This window comes from Pelophylax lessonae (assembly GCF_965119305.1).
Source record: "Pelophylax lessonae genome assembly, chromosome: 11".
Lineage (NCBI taxonomy): Eukaryota > Metazoa > Chordata > Amphibia > Anura > Ranidae > Pelophylax > Pelophylax lessonae.
In genome coordinates this window covers 23,323,403-23,343,135 of record NC_138778.1, presented here as the reverse complement: position 1 = coordinate 23,343,135, position 19,733 = coordinate 23,323,403, and the positions used below count along the sequence as shown (strand labels likewise).

The 19,733-nt window shown below is 44.9% G+C and overlaps 1 protein-coding gene across 1 annotated transcript in view; it reads left to right on the top strand.

Moving 5' to 3' along the window:
* The window catches only part of NOTUM (notum, palmitoleoyl-protein carboxylesterase), a gene marked incomplete at its 3' end in the record, with an annotated part of 86,683 nt that overhangs the window by 63,263 nt on the left and 3,687 nt on the right, over positions 1-19,733 (top strand). The window contains exons 8-11 of the mRNA XM_082271495.1: positions 1,007-1,198; positions 2,150-2,247; positions 7,494-7,641; positions 7,735-7,782. Of these exons, the coding sequence (XP_082127621.1) occupies positions 1,007-1,198; positions 2,150-2,247; positions 7,494-7,641; positions 7,735-7,782 (486 nt within the window). The remainder of the gene's footprint in view (positions 1-1,006; positions 1,199-2,149; positions 2,248-7,493; positions 7,642-7,734; positions 7,783-19,733) is intronic.

Below are 19,733 nucleotides of genomic sequence, written 5' to 3'. Positions count from 1 at the left end.
AGTGTGAACTAGGCATTACACTGTGAACAAGCCTACAGGAGAGGAGAGCATAGGGATCCGCTTATCAGTGTGCTTCTGCTTCTTCATTGTCCAGTTATAGGCAGGGGGACTTGCGTTTTATAAAATCTCCAAAAGGGACGGGTATGGCTCAATGTTCCCTCTAATTTTTTTACTGTGCTGAGCAAATAAAAAAATTTCTGAGCGCAAACCTTTAGACTGAGCAATTTCATCAAAAATCTTATATTGCCCCCAATCAATGCAGAGTGCCCACAGCATTGCCCCCAATCAATGCAGAGTGCCCACAGCATTGCCACCAATCAATGCAGAGTGCCCACAGCATTGCCACCAATCAATGCAGAGTGCCCACAGCATTGCCACCAATCAATGCAGAGTGCCTACAATCAATGCAGAGTGCCCACAGCATTGCCCCCAATCAATGCAGAGATGCCAGCGTTCCCCCCGCGAGACCCATGCACTTACCTCACGACAGCTTCTCTTCAGTCCCCGCGTCTCCTCAGTCCTCCCGCCTCCTCCTCGGCCAATGGCATGGGGTTTGCCTTTCCGCCAATCAGGAAGCGGGAGGACCCGCTCCCTGATTGGCCAGGAGGAGGATCCGTGTGACAATAGTGAATTTTCATTCACTATTGTCACACAATGGGCGGGCTCGGGGCGCACTGCTCTGCTCCCCGGCCGCCACAGTAAAATAATGTAAAGTTCCTCGGGCGGCCAGGTACCGTTTCATCCACGGACCGGTACCGGTCCGCGGCCTGGTTACCTTCACGTCATCTGCGGCTGCGCGGTCTGAATTTGTGCTGCGCGGGACCTTCAATTAGACTGCGCGTCCGCGCATGCGCACAGCATAAAGGGAACATTGGTATGGCTTTTACAAGTAGGTATAGTCTGGATCAAATATGGGCATGGTTAGTCTGCTTTCGTTATACCATGGCTGGGTAGTATGCCATTAATAATGACCGTGATCGTGTATATCTGTCTGCTCTTGTTCTAGTGCTGGTGGAACCGGGGTCCTTCTAAATGTGGACCTGGTGGCAGAGCAGTTGGAGGAACTGGGCTATCCTGGGATCCAGGTTCGAGGCCTCTCAGACTCTGGATGGTTCCTTGATAACCAGCAATACAAGAGGACGGACTGCACGGATATCATCACTTGTGCCCCTACAGAGGCCATCCAGCGAGGAATAAGGTAAAACCAAACAGCCGTAGCACAAGCCAAGTATAAAGTTCACACAATGTCAGTTTTTGATCGATCAACAACTATGTAGTAGAAGGCCCTAGCCCAGCCTTCCTCAACCGGGGTTCTGTGGAACAAAAGAGTTCCTCCTGAGGTTGCCAAGGGTTTTTTGAACAATGGTGATTGGATATTCCAATTACACCTGACCCCCATTGTAAGGGGGCAAACTTCCCCCAATGTAAGGGGTCACTTCTAAACTTACCACTAATTTTAAAGTGTAAGTCCAACTAACGCTAAACCTACTCTCTGCCACATTCTAACCCTCTTCTATCTAACCCTTTAAAGCAAAAACTGCAGGACTTGCCTGTTCTGCAACTGATTCAGTCCGGTCTCCAGCGACGGAAGCTCAGTGCAGGAGAGGACCGACAATGACTGTGAAATGAATGGGAAGTGACATTACTCAAAGACTTACTATGGGGCTTCTGTTGTCGGCTGCCTCTCCTGCACCCGCCTCCATGCTGAAGCCGCCGTTGACCACTGATGCTGAAACCGGACCGGATCGGCTGCAAAATAGGCAAGTACAGCGATTTTTGCTTTACAGGGCTGGATAGATTGAATTTAGAATGTGACAGAGAGCAGGTTTAGCATTAGTTAGGTTTTGTCTGAACTTCTACATTAAGGGACATCACATATTTTTAATAAAGGTTTGTAAGTTTAATCACTTTCTGGTTATTAGGGAACCTCTGTTTTAATTTTTCTTTTCAAGGGTTATGGCGAGAAAGCAAAAAAAAAACCCATAAATTTCAGTGTCAGGTGCCAGTCCTTGGATGTGGTGGCTGCATTTGTTTGGACTACAACCACTTTTCCTCTTTCCTTTTCTTCATGACCTTTTTTCAATTAATATTGGTGGGTAATCTTGCTTCATATGTGTTTGCTTTGCTTTAAAACAAAATCGTCTTGTAGGTATTGGAATGGAGTCGTCCCGGAGAGGTGCAGGCAGCAGTTTAAAGATGAAGAATGGAACTGCTTCTTTGGCTATAAGATCTACCCGACCCTAAGAAGTACGTAATGCTAATTGATGAGAAATCTACCGTATTTATCGGCGTATAACACGCGCCGGCGTATAACACACACCTAAATTTTAGGGCAGAAATTTCAAGAAATTTAAAATAAACAGCTTTGAATTCAGAACATTTTTTTTAAATTAAATGTAGTCTAACCAGTGCCAACGAATGCAGCCTCATCAGCACAGTGTCCTTAAATGCAGCATCGCCAGTGCAGTGCCCATACATGCAGCCTCGCCAGTGCCCATACATGCAGCCTCGCCAGTGCCCATACATGCAGCCTCGCCAGTGCCCATACATGCAGCCTCGCCAGTGCCCATACATGCAGCCTCACCAGTGCCAGTGCCCATAATTGCAGCCTTGCCAGCGCCAGTGCCCATAGATGCAGCTTCTCCAGTGCCCATAGATGCAGCCTCGCCAGCGCCCATAGATGCAGCCTCGCCAGCGCCCATAGATGCAGCCTCGCCAGCGCCCATAGATGCAGCCTCGCCAGCGCAGATAATCTCTATGGTCGTTCCACAAACCACGCCCCCCCTACAGTTAGAATCACTCCGCTAGGCTCACATTTAACCCCTTGATCACCCACAATGCTAACCCCTTCCCTGCCAGTGTCATTAGTACAGTAACAGTGCATATTTTTAGCACTGATTACTGTAGTAATGTCACTGGTCCCCCCAAAAGTGTCAAAAATGTCAGTTAGGGGTCCGATCTGTCCTCCACAATGTCGCAGTCCAGCAAAAAAATCGCAGATCACCGCCATTACTAGTAAAAAAAAATAAATAAATAAAAATGACATAAATCTTTCCCCTAGGTAGTGGACGCGATAACTTTTGCGCAAACCAATGAAAATACGCTTATTGCGATTAATAAATATGTGTGTATGTATGTATGTATATATATATATATATATATATATATATATATATATATATAAAATTTTTACCAAAAACATATTGGCCTAAAATGTTAAAAAAAAGATTTTTTAAATTTTTTTTTTTTTTTTTTTTTTTTTTTTGGAGAAATGTTGTATAGCAGAATGTGAAAAATAGTTATTTTTTTTTTTTTTTTTTTTTCAGAATCGTCGCTCTTTTTTTGTTTATAGCGCAAAAAATAAAAATGGCACAGGTGATCAAATACCACCAAAAGAAAGCTCTTTTTGTGGAAAAAAAAAAAGGACATCAATTTTATTTGGGTAAAGCGTCGCACGACCGCGCAATTGTCCGTTAAATAATGCAGTGCAAAATATGGCCTGGTCATTAAGGGGGGAAATCCTTCCAGTCCAGAAGTGGTTAAGGGTGAAAAAATATTGTAACCAGCCTTTGCGGATAGGTTAAGTCAGGTCGTTGGGTTTTGCGGTTATTCATGTATTCTTTTTAGTCTCTTTGATTTCTTAGTGATTGATTGGCGGGGGAGGGGCCTGATTGATTGGGTGCCTGTGGTGGCAGCCTTGGACTGGGCTACAGATGCACATTCAGGTTCAGACGGAGCAGCAATTATATGGGGTCCAGCTGCTGGACATCTGTACCAAAGTCATGTGTGATGTATATTTTTGTCTGTCTTTGAACTCCGGTGCTGTTAAATATATCTCTTTTATGTGACAAGGAGGAAGGCGCTCACGTGTTTATTACCTACATATAAAAGTGTTTTAAAATAGAACAGATATACGAGGTGCCCATCCGGATTCTTTTATTAGTCTATTTGAAGAATACCAACCAAGAAAAACAAATGGGTTGCTCAATTTCTAACAAGCAAAAGATGCTCATGGGAGGGGCAATTGTGCTATGAACTCGGACGAATTTCCAAAATTCAGCCTTGCTAAGTAGCAGGATTGAGATTGCTAAATGATGTGCCCATGCATTACCACAATATACCAATGCACCCCCCAACCCCTTCCCAGCACAAGTCCCACCCCTCCTTATTTTTATTTTTTTTCTTATACAAAGGAGCAATTGTATTACTTTGTGACACTTTGTGATAAAATTCTTGTACTGGGTCTTCGTTCCTAATGATGTAGGCAAACCCCCAGAACTACATCTCCCAAGAGCTCTTTCTCTTCTGCCTTGATTCCCAAGAGCTTGCCCACAGCCTGCGTGTAGAGAGAGGTGGTGGTGGGGGGGGGGGGGTAGGCAGAGCTCTGTAGTTCAGCAGATAAGGCAGAAATATATTTAACTGCCTCAGTACTGGGCACTTTCACCCCCTTCCTGCCCAGGCCAATTTTCAGCTTTCAGCGCTGTCACACTTTGAATGACAATTGCGCGGTCATGCTACACTGTACCCATATGACATTTTTATAATTTTTTTTCACACAAATAGAGCTTTATTTTGGTGGTATTTATCACCGCTGGGTTTTTTTTATTTCTTACAAAAAAAAAAGAAAAAAGACAGAAAATTTTGAAAAAAAGTTTTTCTTATTTTCTCTGAATAAATTTTGAAAATAAGAAATTTTTCTCCTTCACTGATGGGCACTGATGAGGTGGCATTGATGGACACTGATAGGCTGCACTGATGAGGTGGCACTTCTGGGCACTGACGAGGAGGTACTAATATGCCGCACTGATAGGTGGCACTGATGGGCACTGACGGGTGACACTGATGGGCACTGACGGGCAGCACAGATGAGCAGGCACTGACTGGCAACACTATGAACACTGATTGTGGACACTGTGGGCACTGATGGTGGGAAACTGTGGGCACTGTTTTTGAGATGTTTTGTAATCGGGGCACTGATTACCTTTTCTAGGTTCCCCTTTGAGGAGGAGCCGCTGATCGACTCTCCTCGCCACACACTCTGACAGTGTGAGGCGAGGAGAGCCGATAAACGGCACTTCCTCATTTACCCATGTGACCGACCGGCTGTGTCCAATCACTATATCATTTTTTATTGGGCACTTTATATAGCAGAAAGTTAAAAAAAATTATATAATCATTCATTTTTTTTATTTTATTTATTTTTACTAGGAATGGCTGCGATCTGCGATTTTTACAATTAAAAAACAAAAAACGTGTGTATCTAGGTACAGTGCCTTGCGAAAGTATTCAAAAGCGTGTGTGTGTGTGTGTGTATATGTATATGTATGTATATGTATGTATGTATATATATATATATATATATATATATATATATATATATATATATATAATATAATATAATTTTTTTTATTTTATTTTTTTTCAGAATTGTCTCTCTTCTTTTGGTTTATAGCGCAAAAAAATAAAAATTGCAGAGGTGATCAAATATCACCAAAAAAAATAGCACTATTTGTAAAGAAAAATGGACATCAATTTTATTTGGGTACAGCATTGCAATACCGCGCAATTGTCCGTTTTGAATTGCAAAAAATGGCCTGGTCATTACGTGGTAAAAACCTACCAGTCCTTAAGAGGTTAAAAGTTGAGTTGAGAGCACAAGCAATGGTGACAGTTATTTTTTATGGCATGCCTGGGATGTAACGGTTTTGGGAATCTGTTAAATCAATTTGGTTTAGTTCCACTTTAATGAGACACTAAGGCAGGCCATACACAATGAGAATTTCAAACGGAAATCCAAATTGACCGTAAAATCGATAGTTTTTCGTATCGTTAGTGTGGTATGTGCGACACGTGATTTTTGTACTACAGCCAAAATTTACCCAACATGTTGGTTTTTTTTTTGTGAAAGTTGGCCAAATTTCATATTATTAATGGGGGAGTTGTATGATTTTCACCTAACAAAACACAGTACAGTAGGGGGTGTGTCCAGTAGAGGTGTGGTTGGGGGGTGTCCAGTAGAGGTGTGGTTGGGGGGGGGGCGTGTCCAGTAGAGGTGTGGTTGGGGGGGTGCGTGTCCAGTAGAGGTGTGGTTGGGGGGGCGTGTCCAGTAGAGGTGTGGTTGGGGGGTGCGTGTCCAGTAGAGGTGTGGTTGGGGGGGGCGTGTCCAGTAGAGGTGTGGTTGGGGGGTGCGTGTCCAGTAGAGGTGTGGTTGGGGGGTGCGTGTCCAGTAGAGGTGTGGTTGGGGGGGAGCGTGTCCAGTAGAGGTGTGGTTGGGGGGGAGCGTGTCCAGTAAAGGTGTGGTTGGGGTGCGCGTGTCCAGTAGAGGTGTGGTGGGGGGAGCGTGTCCAGTAGAGGTGTGGTGGGGGGAGCGTGTCCAGTAGAGGTGTGGTGGGGGGAGCGTGTCCAGTAGAGGTGTGGTTGGGGGGGAGTGTGTCCAGTAGAGGTGTGGTTGGGGGGAGCGTGTCCAGTAGAGGTGTGGTTGGGGGGGGCGTGTCCAGTAGAGGTGTGGTTGGGGGGGAGCGTGTCCAGTAGAGGTGTGGTTGGGGGGTGCGTGTGCAGTAGAGGTGTGGTTGGGGGAAGTGTGTCCAGTAGAGGTGTGGTTGGGGTGCGCGTGTCCAGTAGAGGTGTGGTTGGGGGGTGCGTGTGCAGTAGAGGTGTGGTTGGGGGGGAGTGTGTCCAGTAGAGGTGTGGTTGGGGGGAGCGTGTCCAGTAGAGGTGTGGTTGGGGGGAGCGTGTCCAGTAGAGGTGTGGTTGGGGGGGAGCGTGTCCAGTAGAGGTGTGGTTGGGGGGAGCGTGTCCAGTAGAGGTGTGGTTGGGGGGAGTGTGTCCAGTAGAGGTGTGGTTGGGGGGTGCGTGTGCAGTAGAGGTGTGGTTGGGGGGAGTGTGTCCAGTAGAGGTGTGGTTGGGGGGGGAGCGTGTCCAGTAGAGGTGTGGTTGGGGGGAGCGTGTCCAGTAGAGGTGTGGTTGGGGGGAGTGTGTCCAGTAGAGGTGTGGTTGGGGGGTGCGTGTCCAGTAGAGGTGTGGTTGGGGGGGGCGTGTCCAGTAGAGGTGTGGTTGGGGGGAGCGTGTCCAGTAGAGGTGTGGTTGGGGGGTGCGTGTCCAGTAGAGGTGTGGTTGGGGGGAGTGTGTCCAGTAGAGGTGTGGTTGGGGGGTGCGTGTCCAGTAGAGGTGTGGTTAAAAGGTCAAAACAACATTGCATCACTTCCCATACTGGCACAAAAAATAGTGTATGGAAGTACGATTTTTGAATCGCATTGATGGTACACTCACATACTGTACGCTAGCGCCGCTTTCGTTTATCGATCAACGCATCATTTGAAATGTATGGCATGCCTGAAGCAAAATAAAATAAATATAGACCGCAGTTTTGACCTTCCTTTACGCTATCCAAAAATTAGTTTTTATATGTACTCTAAACGCCTTCTCAACTGGAGATTTCGGTCGGCTGTTATCTATGGAGAACACTCATCACTCTCCCTTTTTCTCCATGGCAGGTCCGGTGTTTGTGGTCCAGTGGTTGTTTGATGAGGCTCAGCTGACGGTGGACAATGTACATCTGAGTGGGCAGCCAGTGCAGGAGAACCAATGGAATTATATCCAAAATTTGGGTCGGGAGCTGAGGAACACTCTGAAGGATGTTGGGTGTGTATTGAGCTGCTCATGTCCTGCAAGGGCTGCAATTATAGATCGAATGTTCTCTGTGACTCGTGACTTTTTATCTCTCTTTACCAATAGGGCGAGCTTCGCTCCAGCATGTCTGGCTCATGAGATTATTACACGGAGGTGAGTGCCAAACTTTATTTTTTTTATATCTTTATAACAAAAAATGTATCTGAATAATTCGGAACTAAAGGAACCGCAATTTTGCCGCAATTTTACCGTGATTTTGATGTCATTTTTGACTGGGCTTAAAGCAATGCCTATGTCTTTGCTTTGGACCTCCAAAAAGCATTAAAATCGGGCCAAAGTAGTGCAGGGACTACTTTGAAGTTGCTGCAACTTTAACCACTTTTTTTAGCACGTTTTTATGATTGACTTTGGCACGTTTTTATGCATGTTTAACCACTTCAGCCCGCAGGATTGGGCTGCTCAATGACCAGGCCCTATTTTGCAATTCGGCACTGTGTGACTGTAACGGACCATTGCGCGGTCCTGCAATGCTGTTCCTAAATAAAATTGATGTCCTTTCCCCCCCCCCCCATAAACAGAGCTTTCTTTTGGTGGTATTTGATCACCTGTGCGATTTTTTTTTTTTTTTTTTTTTTTTTTTTTTTTTTTTTTTTTTTTTTTTGTGCTATAAACAAAATAAGAGCGACAATAACAATATTTTTCACATTCTTTTATATGAAATTCCCTAAAAAAAAAAATGTGAAAATCAAAATGTTTTAACATTTTAGGCCAATTTGTTTTCTGCTGCATATTTTTGGTTAAAAAAAAAAAAAATCGCTATAAGTGTATTTTGATTGGTTTGCACAAAAGTTATTGCGTTTACCAACTACGGGAAAGATTTATGTCTTTTATGATTTATTTTTATTGTGGTTTTTTATTTTTATTTATTTTTTTTTACTAGTAATGTCGGCAATCTGCAATTTTCTTTTGTGGGAGTGCAGCAGACAGATTGGACCCCTGACTGACATTTTTGACACTTTTGGGGGGACCAGTGACATTACTACAGTAATCAGTGCTAAAAATATGCACTGTTACTGTAAAAATTACATTAACAGGGGCGGGGGATAACATTATGGGTGATCAAGGGGTTAAATGTGTCCCTGGGGGCGTGATTCTAACTGTCAGGGGGCGTGGCTTGTGAAGTAATCACATATATGAATGGGTATCATTGGAAAACATGGCGAACGACATGTCGTGCAACTTTGATGTCCAAAATTGCATGACAAGTTGCACAAGTGTGAAAGAGGCATAACTCTTATTGCTTATCTGTGCCCAACATCTGAATGGAGACCTGTAGTACAGATATCAAAGAAGGTCACTTGTTCGGCAAAGCCACCCTATATAAAAAGCTTTACATTCTTTTTCACTGAATTCAAGCCATTCTCTAAATAGAAGAGGTGCCAATGACTGTCCCAATCCCCCCTCTTCCCACCATTTATAAAACCCTTGCATTCTTTTCTCTGAATGCAAGGTGTTCTATGATTGGAGGAGGTGCAAACGAATGTCACTATCTCCCCTCCAATCACAGAACACCTTGATTCAGTGAAAAAGAATGTAAAGCTTTTTATATAGGGTTGCCGAACAAGCGACCTTCTTTGATATCTGTACTACAGGTCTCCACGCAGATGTTGGGCACAGATAAGGGCATGTGAGCTGAATAGGAGTTAGTGCCGGTTCACACTATTGCGATCAGACATCGCATCGGAGCGCACTGCTCCTAAAATCGCATGCGATGTCTGTACGGAGCGAATTCAGCCATACAGTTTGTATGGCTGAAGTTGCACCGCCATCACAGTGAAACTCGCACAGGACCCTTTTTTTGGTCCGCAGCAGAATCGGATTGCATGGTGGTTCACACCGGTGCGATCCGATTCCTGTGTGAGCTGTCAGATCGCACTGCGATATGCGATCTGATCTGGGGGTGTCGTTAGCTTTTAATTGACACCCCCCAGCATAGTGTGAACTGCCTGTGCTGCGGATGCAATGCGGGAACACGCAGTATATTCGCAGTGTTCCCGCATTGCAATAGTGTGAACCGGCACTTAGGCCCCTTTCACACTTGTGCAACTTGCCGTGCAACTTTGGACATCAGAGTTGCGCAACATGTCGTTTGCGATGTTTTCCAATGATACCCATTCATATATGCGCAACCTAAAGTTGCAGCAACTTCAAAGTAGTCCTTGCACTACTTTGGCCCGATTTTTAATGCTTTTTGAGGTCCAAAGACATAGGCATTGCTTTAACCACTTTACGTCCGCTCACTGCGCCTCTACTGCGGCACAGTGGCTCGTTATCGTCCAGCGACGTAGACCTACGTCGCTGGACTCCTCCCCCTGTAGGCGGCGTTCGCGCGCCGCCGGAGGAGCGCTCCCGCTGTTTTCAGTCACAGCGGGAGTCGGGCTAGGGGAGGAGCGGCGGCGAATGCCGCTGCTCTTCCCCGATCGTCGGGGAATCGAGTCTGGAGATCCGCCCACTTGTGTAAACAGAGCGGGCGGATCTCCTAAGTGACAGGGAGTGACAGATCGGAGTGTTCAGCATAGCTGAACCTGCAATCTGTCCCTGACTCAGTCACCTCCCCCCACACATCAGTAAGCACCAGGCATACATTAACCCCTCCCTCTCCAATAAAATTAACCTCTTCCCTGCCAGTGTCATTTTTACAGTAACAGTGCATATATATAGCACTGATTACTGCAGTAATGTCACTGGTACCCCCAAAAGTGTCAAAAATGTCAGTCAAGGGTCCGATCTGTCCGCCGCAATGTCGCAGTCCCGCAAAAAAATCGCAGATCGCCACCATTACTCGTTAAAAAAAAACACCAAAAATGACAGAAATATTTTCCTTAGTTAGTAAACGCAATAACTTTTGCGCAAACCAATCAAAATACGCTTATTGTGATTTTTTTTTTTTTTTTTACCAGACATATGTAGCAGAAAACAAATTGGCCAAAAATTTAAAAAAACTTTGATTTTTACATATTTTTTGGGGGGGGGGGGTAATTTCATATAAAAAAATGTTAAAAATATTGTTATTTTTTCAAGATAAACGCTCTTTTCTTGTTTATAGCGCAAAAAGTAAAGGTGATCAAATGCCACCAAAAGAAAGCTCTGTTTGTGGGAAAAAAAGGACGTAAATTTTGTTTGGGTACGGCGTCGCACGACCGCGCAATTGTCATTTAAATTCGCACAGCGCCGAATCGCAAAAAGTGGCCTGGACGGAAGACAGCAAAATCCTCCGGTGGTAAAGTGGTTAAGCCTGGTCAAAATCGCTGCAAAATCGCCGTTGCACAAGTGTGAAAGGAGCCATACAGCAAATTCTGCAGCAGCCAGAAATGGGGTACACTCCATTAGAGGCAACTTATTTTTACTGTGCACAATTACAAAAAACATCTGTAAGAGGTGCGGGAACACATCCATTCCCGCAGCTCTCTGATGATGTTTGGAGAATGCAATGAAACTGCAAGGTGGGAGGAAGTGGGAATTCTAACCGGGAAATGAGATGACCGTAATCCGGGAAACAAACAGAAACCTTCCACATGCCATGCATGGGCTATTGTCTTACTGCCCTTCCCACAGTTCCATTGCACACCTGACCCATTGTGTGTTGGGTGGGGGGGGCACCCATATTACTCTCTGTTATAGGTTATAACTGTCCTCCTCCTTATCAATCAATACAATTCCCCCATGCTGTGCATACAGGGGGTTGACAATGACAGCTAAATTCTAATTTGGGAAATGATGGGCCAAGAATTTCCCGAAACAAAGCAGAGAGACAACTGAAGAAAAATGACCTCCAGTATTCTGCCCGGATAACACCCGGCTGCATCACACTCAATACTTCTAGGTGAAACTGTGCAGTTTTATTTAATGGTTGTAAAATCCGAACTCCTATTATAAAACAAGTGCAGTATTGTACATGGCCTGAGAAAAGATCAGAGTTTACCACGATGTACTTTTTTTTTTCCTCTTTCTTTAACCACTTCTGGACCAGAAGATTTTCCCCCTTAACCTCCCTGGCGGTCTGATTATGTCAGGAATTCTGTTGTAAAAGCGGTACATTACTTTGCATGGAAATCTGTTGTTTTTAGATTTTTTTTTTTTTTCCAATAAAAAGCTTTATTGCAAGAATTGTCAAATACAAACATTAGCATTGCAAAGGAAATAACATTGATACTTTTCAAATTGAAACGCTTGGCCAAAAAAGTAACAAGAACATGTACATGGAATTGTTTTTAGATTTTAACCACTTCAATACAGGGCACTTTCACCCCCTTCCCACCCAGGCCAATTTATAGCTTTTAGCGCTGTTGCATTTTGAATGACAATTGCGCGGTCATGCAACACTGTACCTAAACCAAATTTATGTCATTTTTGTTCCCCACAAACAGAGCTTTCTGGTATTTGATCCCCGCAAGGTTTTTTCTTTTTTGCTAAACAAATAAAAAAAGAGACTGAAAAGTTTGAAAAAAAAAAAAAGTTTTTTTGTTTGTTATAAAATTTTGTAAATAGATACGTTTTTTTTTCCCGCACTGATGAGGCCACACTGATGGGGTGGCACGAATATGCGGCACTGATGGGCACTGATATGTGGCACTGATAGGTAGCACTGATATGCAGCATTGGTGGGCACTGATAGGTGGCACTGATGGGCGGCACTGGTGGGCAATGATGGGCACTGGTGGGCAGCACTGATGGGGAGGGCACTGGCGGGCTCCCTGAGCCCTGATTGCCATCCCTGAGGTCATGGGTGGGCATCCCTGGGTGGTTCTAGTGGCACCCCCCCCCTAATGATCTGCACTGGTAATCAATGATCTGATTACCAGTGCAGAACCTCCCCCTGTCAGGAGAGCCGCAGATCGGCTCTCCTTTACTCGTGCCTGTCAGGCACAAGCTAAGGAAAGCTGATCAACGGCTCTTCCTGTGTACTATGTGACCAGCTGTGATTGGACACAGCTGGTCACATGGTAAAGAGCCTATGTCAGTAGGCTATTTACCGAGATCGGAGATGCGGTGTGTCAGAATGACACGCCGCAGCACCGATTGCCGCTCTGCGCACCCCCGGGGGGCGCGCAGAGCGCATTATCCTGCTGCCGTCGTATGACGTCCGGTCAGGATAATGCAACCTCTTTCCCGCCATCAAGCACCTATAGGGCGGGCGGGAAGTGGTTAACTCGACATCCCCTGCAAACCCCCGCCATCCTCCCCCGCTGTCCTCCGATGCCGTCACTTGTCTTCCGGTTCCCTTCCCTGCGAGTGTTGCGACGCAGGGGGAAGGAACTGACGGCAAATCCAAAAATATAAATACACCAAATGAGATGATAGAAAGCTGTGATCCTAACGGATTACACTGCATCATCCCATTTCACCACAGGATTTCACCTGGTGACTTTTCTAGTGCCCTGCCTGTGCTTTTCCAGTTCTTTGTGCCTGGAAAATAGAGAATGACCATGGAGTCCAAAAAGCGTTCTTTTTGCGCAAAAGCGTTTTTAGACGAACTGGAAAACAGCGAAACGGAGTTACTTGAAGAACTGAGCGATAGCGATTGGTGGGAAAATTCGTCATCAGGTACGGAAAGTGACGACAGCGACAATTCTGATGTCTCTTTCTCCATTGGAAATTGTGAAGAATAATTTGATATCCTTCCCAAATTCCACAAGCTAAAATAGCCTGGTCATTAAGGGGGAAAATCTTCCGGTCCAGAAGACTATTAAAGAAGAACTATTAAAGTAGACCTACGCCCCCCCCCCCTTTTTTTTTTTTTTTTTCAACCCCTCTGCTTACCTGGTGGTCCATTGTGCACATTTTAGATGCTCGCCCACCCAGAGGATTCAGCATTGTCCCGCTGAGATCCTCTTGCCTTCTGTCAGTGCTGGGTCCCATGTTGCTTGTGACGTAATCGAGAAATCTGCTGACTCAACTGATGCGCCCCTCCTCCTATCTGCATTTATGCCATTCACCTAGGAAATTATTGTTAATTTTTTTTTTTTTTGGGGGGGGGGGGGGGGGAGACATTTCTTACTAAAAAGTAGATTAAAAAAAAAAAAACCTGTAGTGGAGGGAAATTTTTTTTTTTTTTTTTTAAGTATTGCAGACTCTGTTCTTTGGGGGGCGCTTTTCCACTGCATGGAACCGAACAGTATGGCTCTCAAAAACAGTACCACCTCGATTGTGGTTCCAAGAGATACCATACCCGGTACCATATCCCACAATCCTTTGCATGCAGTCACTACTAGCCACTGATTGGTCAGAGAATCGTTGTTATCCCACCCACTTAACTTTAGTACTACTTTAGTGGAAAAGCAAACCATACCAAACCGTTCCAACACCGTACCATGCGGTACCAGCAGTGGAAAAGCAAACCGGGCCAAGCAGGGCCGAGTAGAGCCGAGCCGGTACTTGCAGTGGAAAAGTGTTTGAAGATCCAGTGTTTACTGGTGAATGTAAAGCGTCTGACACTTCCGTGTGTGTCGGATGTTGGTGTCCACCCCCCCCCCCCCCCCCCGCCATCTCTGGTTTTCTCTGCAATCCCTACGTCGCTACAGGACACGGGCCAGTGGAAGGATCCAAAGAGTGTAATTGGGTACCAGGCAACCAGCAAAAATAGTAGTGGCACCAGAATATGAAGATCCCTCAATAGGCTTACACTTGCAACAAAGAGTAGTAGTAGTGGTGCAGGACAGGCATGTATTTGTGTATTTTCTTTGCTGGCTACATTTTTCTTTAAATTGGCGACAGGTTTTCTCTAAAAACTGTAAAATGGCATTATTCCACTTGTAATTACTTATCATCATTCTATTATCAGTAATTCGTTAGCCAGCAGATGGCGCTGCTGTGTATTACAACACACCGCCAAGTAATCCTTGGGGTGGTGGAACTTGCTATTTCAGCACATTACGCCTAATCCATTTATTGTTGAACAGCGCCCTCTGCTGGTTATTGGAAAAATTACATGCATCAAGTTCAGCCTTGTTCAAATTATAGCAATGTTGGTCCACCTAGTCCTTTGATACTTGATGTATTAGGACGTATCAGTGCACTTGCAACAACTAGTACCGTTATATATATATATATATATATATATATATATATATATATATATATATATATATATATTTATTTTTTGCAACAGTTGAAAATGTATGCAGGCTTTTGAAAGGGTGTATTGCCTTCTAAAATCCAAGCAGTACTAAAATACTGCTCATACCTTCTAATAGGAGGATGCAGCCTGAAAACTAGTCCTGAAAATATAACCTAACATTTAGTGGAAATAAATAAAAATAAATGCATAAAAAAAGGCATTACAGGCAGTACCCAATTGTGTTCTTTGAAACACGTTGACAATAATGTCTATACTGGATTTTCTCAATCTTTTTTTTATGCTGGAGGAAACCTTAAAAAAAAAATCTCAAACTCTTATATATATATATATATATATTATATTTTAATCAACAGCTCATTGAATGTTAGTGTGATCAGGAAGTTGTGGATAGAGTTAAAAAGTGTAGTATAATTATCCACTTAGAACCCCCAAACCTTTTATATATTTGTTTAGCAAACACTCTGGAGAATAAAATGGCGGTCATTGCAATATTTTTTGTTACGCGGTATTTGCGCAGCGGTCTTTCAAACGCTATTTTTTGGGGAAAATTACATTTCACTGCATTAAAAAAAAACTAAACAGTAAAGTTAGCCCTTTTTTTGTATATTATGAAAGATGTAATGCCAAGTAAGTAGATTTTACGGTTTAAAATTGCGCACACCCGCGGAATAGTGACAAACTATGGTCAATAAAAATCTCCATAGGCGACGCTTTAAAATTTTAATGGTTACCAGTTTAGCTTTACAGAGTCGGTCTTATTTTTTAATTATTGCTCTCTCTGGCAATCGCGGTGATACCTCACATGTGTGGTTTAAAAAGTGATTTCATTTGCGAGCTCAACTTCCGTATACGATTTCTTTCGTGCGCGAGCTTACGGGAGGCTGTTAAAAAATGTTAATTTTTCTTTCATATTTATTTTATTTTATTTTTTTAATTTTAGCACAGGTTTTAAAAAAATAAAATAAAAATCTGATTGCTTTTATTGGTGTTACAAGCAATGTAACCATCCCTTGTGACAGGTACTCTTTATGGAGGGATCGGGGGTCTAAAAGACCCCAAACCCCTCCACCACACTTCAATGTATTCAAAATGCCAATGTTTTTGAATACTCTCACTTTTTAAATTTGGCGCCTTTAGCAGCCGAGTAACCCGGACGTGACGTCATCGGCGACCCGATCGAAGCCGCATCCAGCTTTGATCGGGAGTCCAACCAGCCGGCAGACACGCCGGCTGGTTGCTCGGGTCTCCTGGTGGGACGGGAGACCCGGGCAGAGCCGCCGGAGGGGGGTCGCTGGGCAGAGCGTTGGGCACAGGAGTGCATAATACGCAGAGTTGGGCACAGGAGTGCATAATACGCAGAGCGCTGGGTACAGAACTGCCTAATATACAGGAGGGTGTTAGGCATAGAGTGCAGGATTCAGACGTTTGCTTTGCACAGAGGACACTTCTGCCCCCACATCCATAGCTCACCTCTACACCCTTCTCTCACAGATTATCTCTGCAGCCACCTCTTAGCCCTTCCCCCACAAAAGCTAAACTCTCCATCTCTCCATACAGCTCCATCAGCTCTGACCCCCCCCCCCCTGCCCTCACCTGTGTACAAACTGACTGTTTCTCAGCCAGCATGGGATGCTCCGTCTACATTAATCTTGCCCTGAATCCGGGGACAAAATTGGGGACAGACTTGCTCCAGAGACAGTGTCCTCAGTCTGGGCACTGTCCCCGGAAACCGGGGAAGTCTGGACAAAAAAGTACCCCCACAATAGGGTGACCAAAGGACTGGGAAGGTCAGGACAGCTACGCAGGCCTGGGAAGCTCAGAAAGCTAAGAAAGCTACGGAGTCCAGGGGGCTGGAGTAGGTTTGAAATTCTCTGGAAGAATGAGCAAACCTTGAGGGGGAGTGGCTGGATAACCCGATTTGGAGGCCAGGAGTGGGCCCGTGCAGCAAGCTACTGCAGCTGAGGCCTTCAAAGCCTGATGGTTTGGTATTCGGGTTGCGATCTGTCCGGGATTCACCTGGACAGTCCGGGTTTTGAATTGTGTCCGGGTTTCAGACTGAAACCCGGACACACTACTCGTACTGGGCAGTGGCTCCCCAAGTAACCTAGATAGTCACACACAAATCTGTTGCCATACGGGAGCTGCGAGCAGCTGCCTGGGGGAAGTTCAGCATCCCTGGGGGGCAGGCTGATGATGTCAAAGCAGTTTGGCCACACCTACTGTTCGCTGCGGCATGCTATGCTCACCTACTACTCTCCTTGGGGCACTCTCCTACACTACTCTCCTTGGGGCACTCTCCTACACTACTCTCCTTGGGGCACTCTCCTACACTACTCTCCTTGGGGCACTCTCTTATACTACTCTCCATGGGGCACTCTCCTATGCTACTCTCCATGGGGCACTCTCCTATGCTACTCTCCATGGGGCACTCTCCTATACTACTCTCCATGGGGCACTCTCCTATACTACTCTCCATGGGGCACTCTCCTATACTACTCTCCATGGGGCACTCTCCTATGCTACTCTCCATGGGGCACTCTCCTATGCTACTCTCCATGGGGCACTCTCCTATACTACTCTCCATGGGGCACTCTCCTATACTACTCTCCATGGGACACTCTCCTATACTACTCTCCATGGGGCACTCTCCTATACTACTCTCCATGGGGCACTCTCCTATACTACTCTCCATGGGGCACTCTCCTATACTACTCTCCTTGGGGCACTCTCCTATACTACTCTCCATGGGGCACTCTCCTATACTACTCTCCTTGGGGCACTCTCCTATACTACTCTCCTTGGGGCACTCTCCTATACTACTCTCCTTGGGGCACTCTCCTATACTACTCTCCATGGGGCACTCTCCTATGCTACTCTCCATGGGGCACTCTCCTATACTACTCTCCATGGGGCACTCTCCTATACTACTCTCCATGGGACACTCTCCTATACTACTCTCCATGGGGCACTCTCCTATACTACTCTCCATGGGGCACTCTCCTATACTACTCTCCATGGGGCACTCTCCTATACTACTCTCCTTGGGGCACTCTCCTATACTACTCTCCATGGGGCACTCTCCTATACTACTCTCCTTGGGGCACTCTCCTATACTACTCTCCTTGGGGCACTCTCCTATACTACTCTCCTTGGGGCACTCTCCTATACTACTCTCCATGGGGCACTCTCCTATGCTACTCTCCTTGGGGCACTCTCCTATGCTACTCTCCATGGGGCACTCTCCTATGCTACTCTCCATGGGGCACTCTCCTATGCTACTCTCCTTGGGGCACTCTCCTATGCTACTCTCCATGGGGCACTCTCCTATGCTACTCTCCTTGGGGCACTCTCCTATGCTACTCTCCATGGGGCACTCTCCTATACTACTCTCCATGGGGCACTCTCCTATACTACTCTCCATGGGGCACTCTCCTATACTACTCTCCTATGCTACTCTCCATGGGGCACTCTCCTATGCTACTCTCCATGGGGCACTCTCCTATACTACTCTCCATGGGGCACTCTCCTATACTACTCTCCATGGGGCACTCTCCTATACTACTCTCCTTGGGGCACTCTCCTATACTACTAGAGGGGGTTTGTTTTGATCCTGTAGCAGAGCAGTAGTTTTTTGCCTCCGTCCCTATGTATCTAAAATGGGGGAAATTGCTTGGTGCCTCGGGCCAAGAAGTGGGGTGGGACTTTTACGGGCAAGTGAGTTACATACAATTTATAAAAGGTAATTAAAAATATTTATTTATGTACAATGTTAGGATACAATTATTTGTACTTATATCCAGTGCATAGGTGTTTGGGTTATAGACCCAAGGTGTGTTTAGAGGAAGGTAAAGTTTTGGAAAATATCCGTGACATAGGTGAAAAGGGTGACTTTTGTTTTTGGACGTTGTTCTCTGTTTTTTCCAGGCTTGTTGCTTGGAAAAATCTGTTCACAGAGATCCAACTATGGGTCCAAAGCGTGTTTATCCAACGCGTTTCGGCTACTGGGTAGCCTTTTTCAAGGATTATATGGTTATCACCAGTTCTGTGGAAGTAGTGATAAATATTATTTTTATCCTTTATATATATTTATTAGTATATTTATTGTTTATTTATTAGTATATACATACTTTCTCTGTCTATTCTTGCGAGCCTCTTTGTGTCTGGAGGAGTTCGCAGCAGGAACCACTATGGTGCAGCCTGAGGAATATATATATGTATACATTATATATAATGTATTTAGTAAGTTTCTATAGGTTTGAATTATATGTCTGACAACTTACTATATGGTTGTCTTCCAATGTTCTTACGGTTATTGAGTGCAGGGGTTGGTATCCTATTCTTTGCTGAATAGATCTAAGGATACATGTATGTAATATCAATGATTGTGTCGGGTATAGGAGTAGGTTTTTTGGGTTGGTTTCTAAGGTACTTACAATCCAAGTAGCCTGTTTCACCTTAATATAGATGTTTTGGATGTTTTTTCTTTTTCTTTGGTGTAAGGTACTGAAAAATATTCCCAGATCTTTTGTAAGAATACTTATATATATATATATATATATATACGTATTTGTACATACATATATACAGGCATAAGCATATAGACTTACTCTTATGTAGTAGATACGAGATCAAGGGGCGAAAAAGCCTTTGTCCTCCCGCACAATCATTGAAAGCATAGTAGTCATAGGTATTCAGTTTTGGTAGACTTTCTATTGTAACATAGAGTACATAAGGTCCAATAAGCTTGTAAGTGCAAGTTTATTTATGGGTGACTTGTGATATTTACAGTGGATGGTGTATCATCCTTTGAAAAAACTTACTATTTTTAGGTGGTTTGTTCCTCGTGCTGCTGTTCTGTCTTCTCCAGTCCCTTCAGTGTGAAGGAGTGGAGAGACGCTGGTTCCCCGGCCTTATAAAGCCCGTCGCGCAGGCGCCGTAGGTCCCGCACGTACTAGGCTTCTTGCGC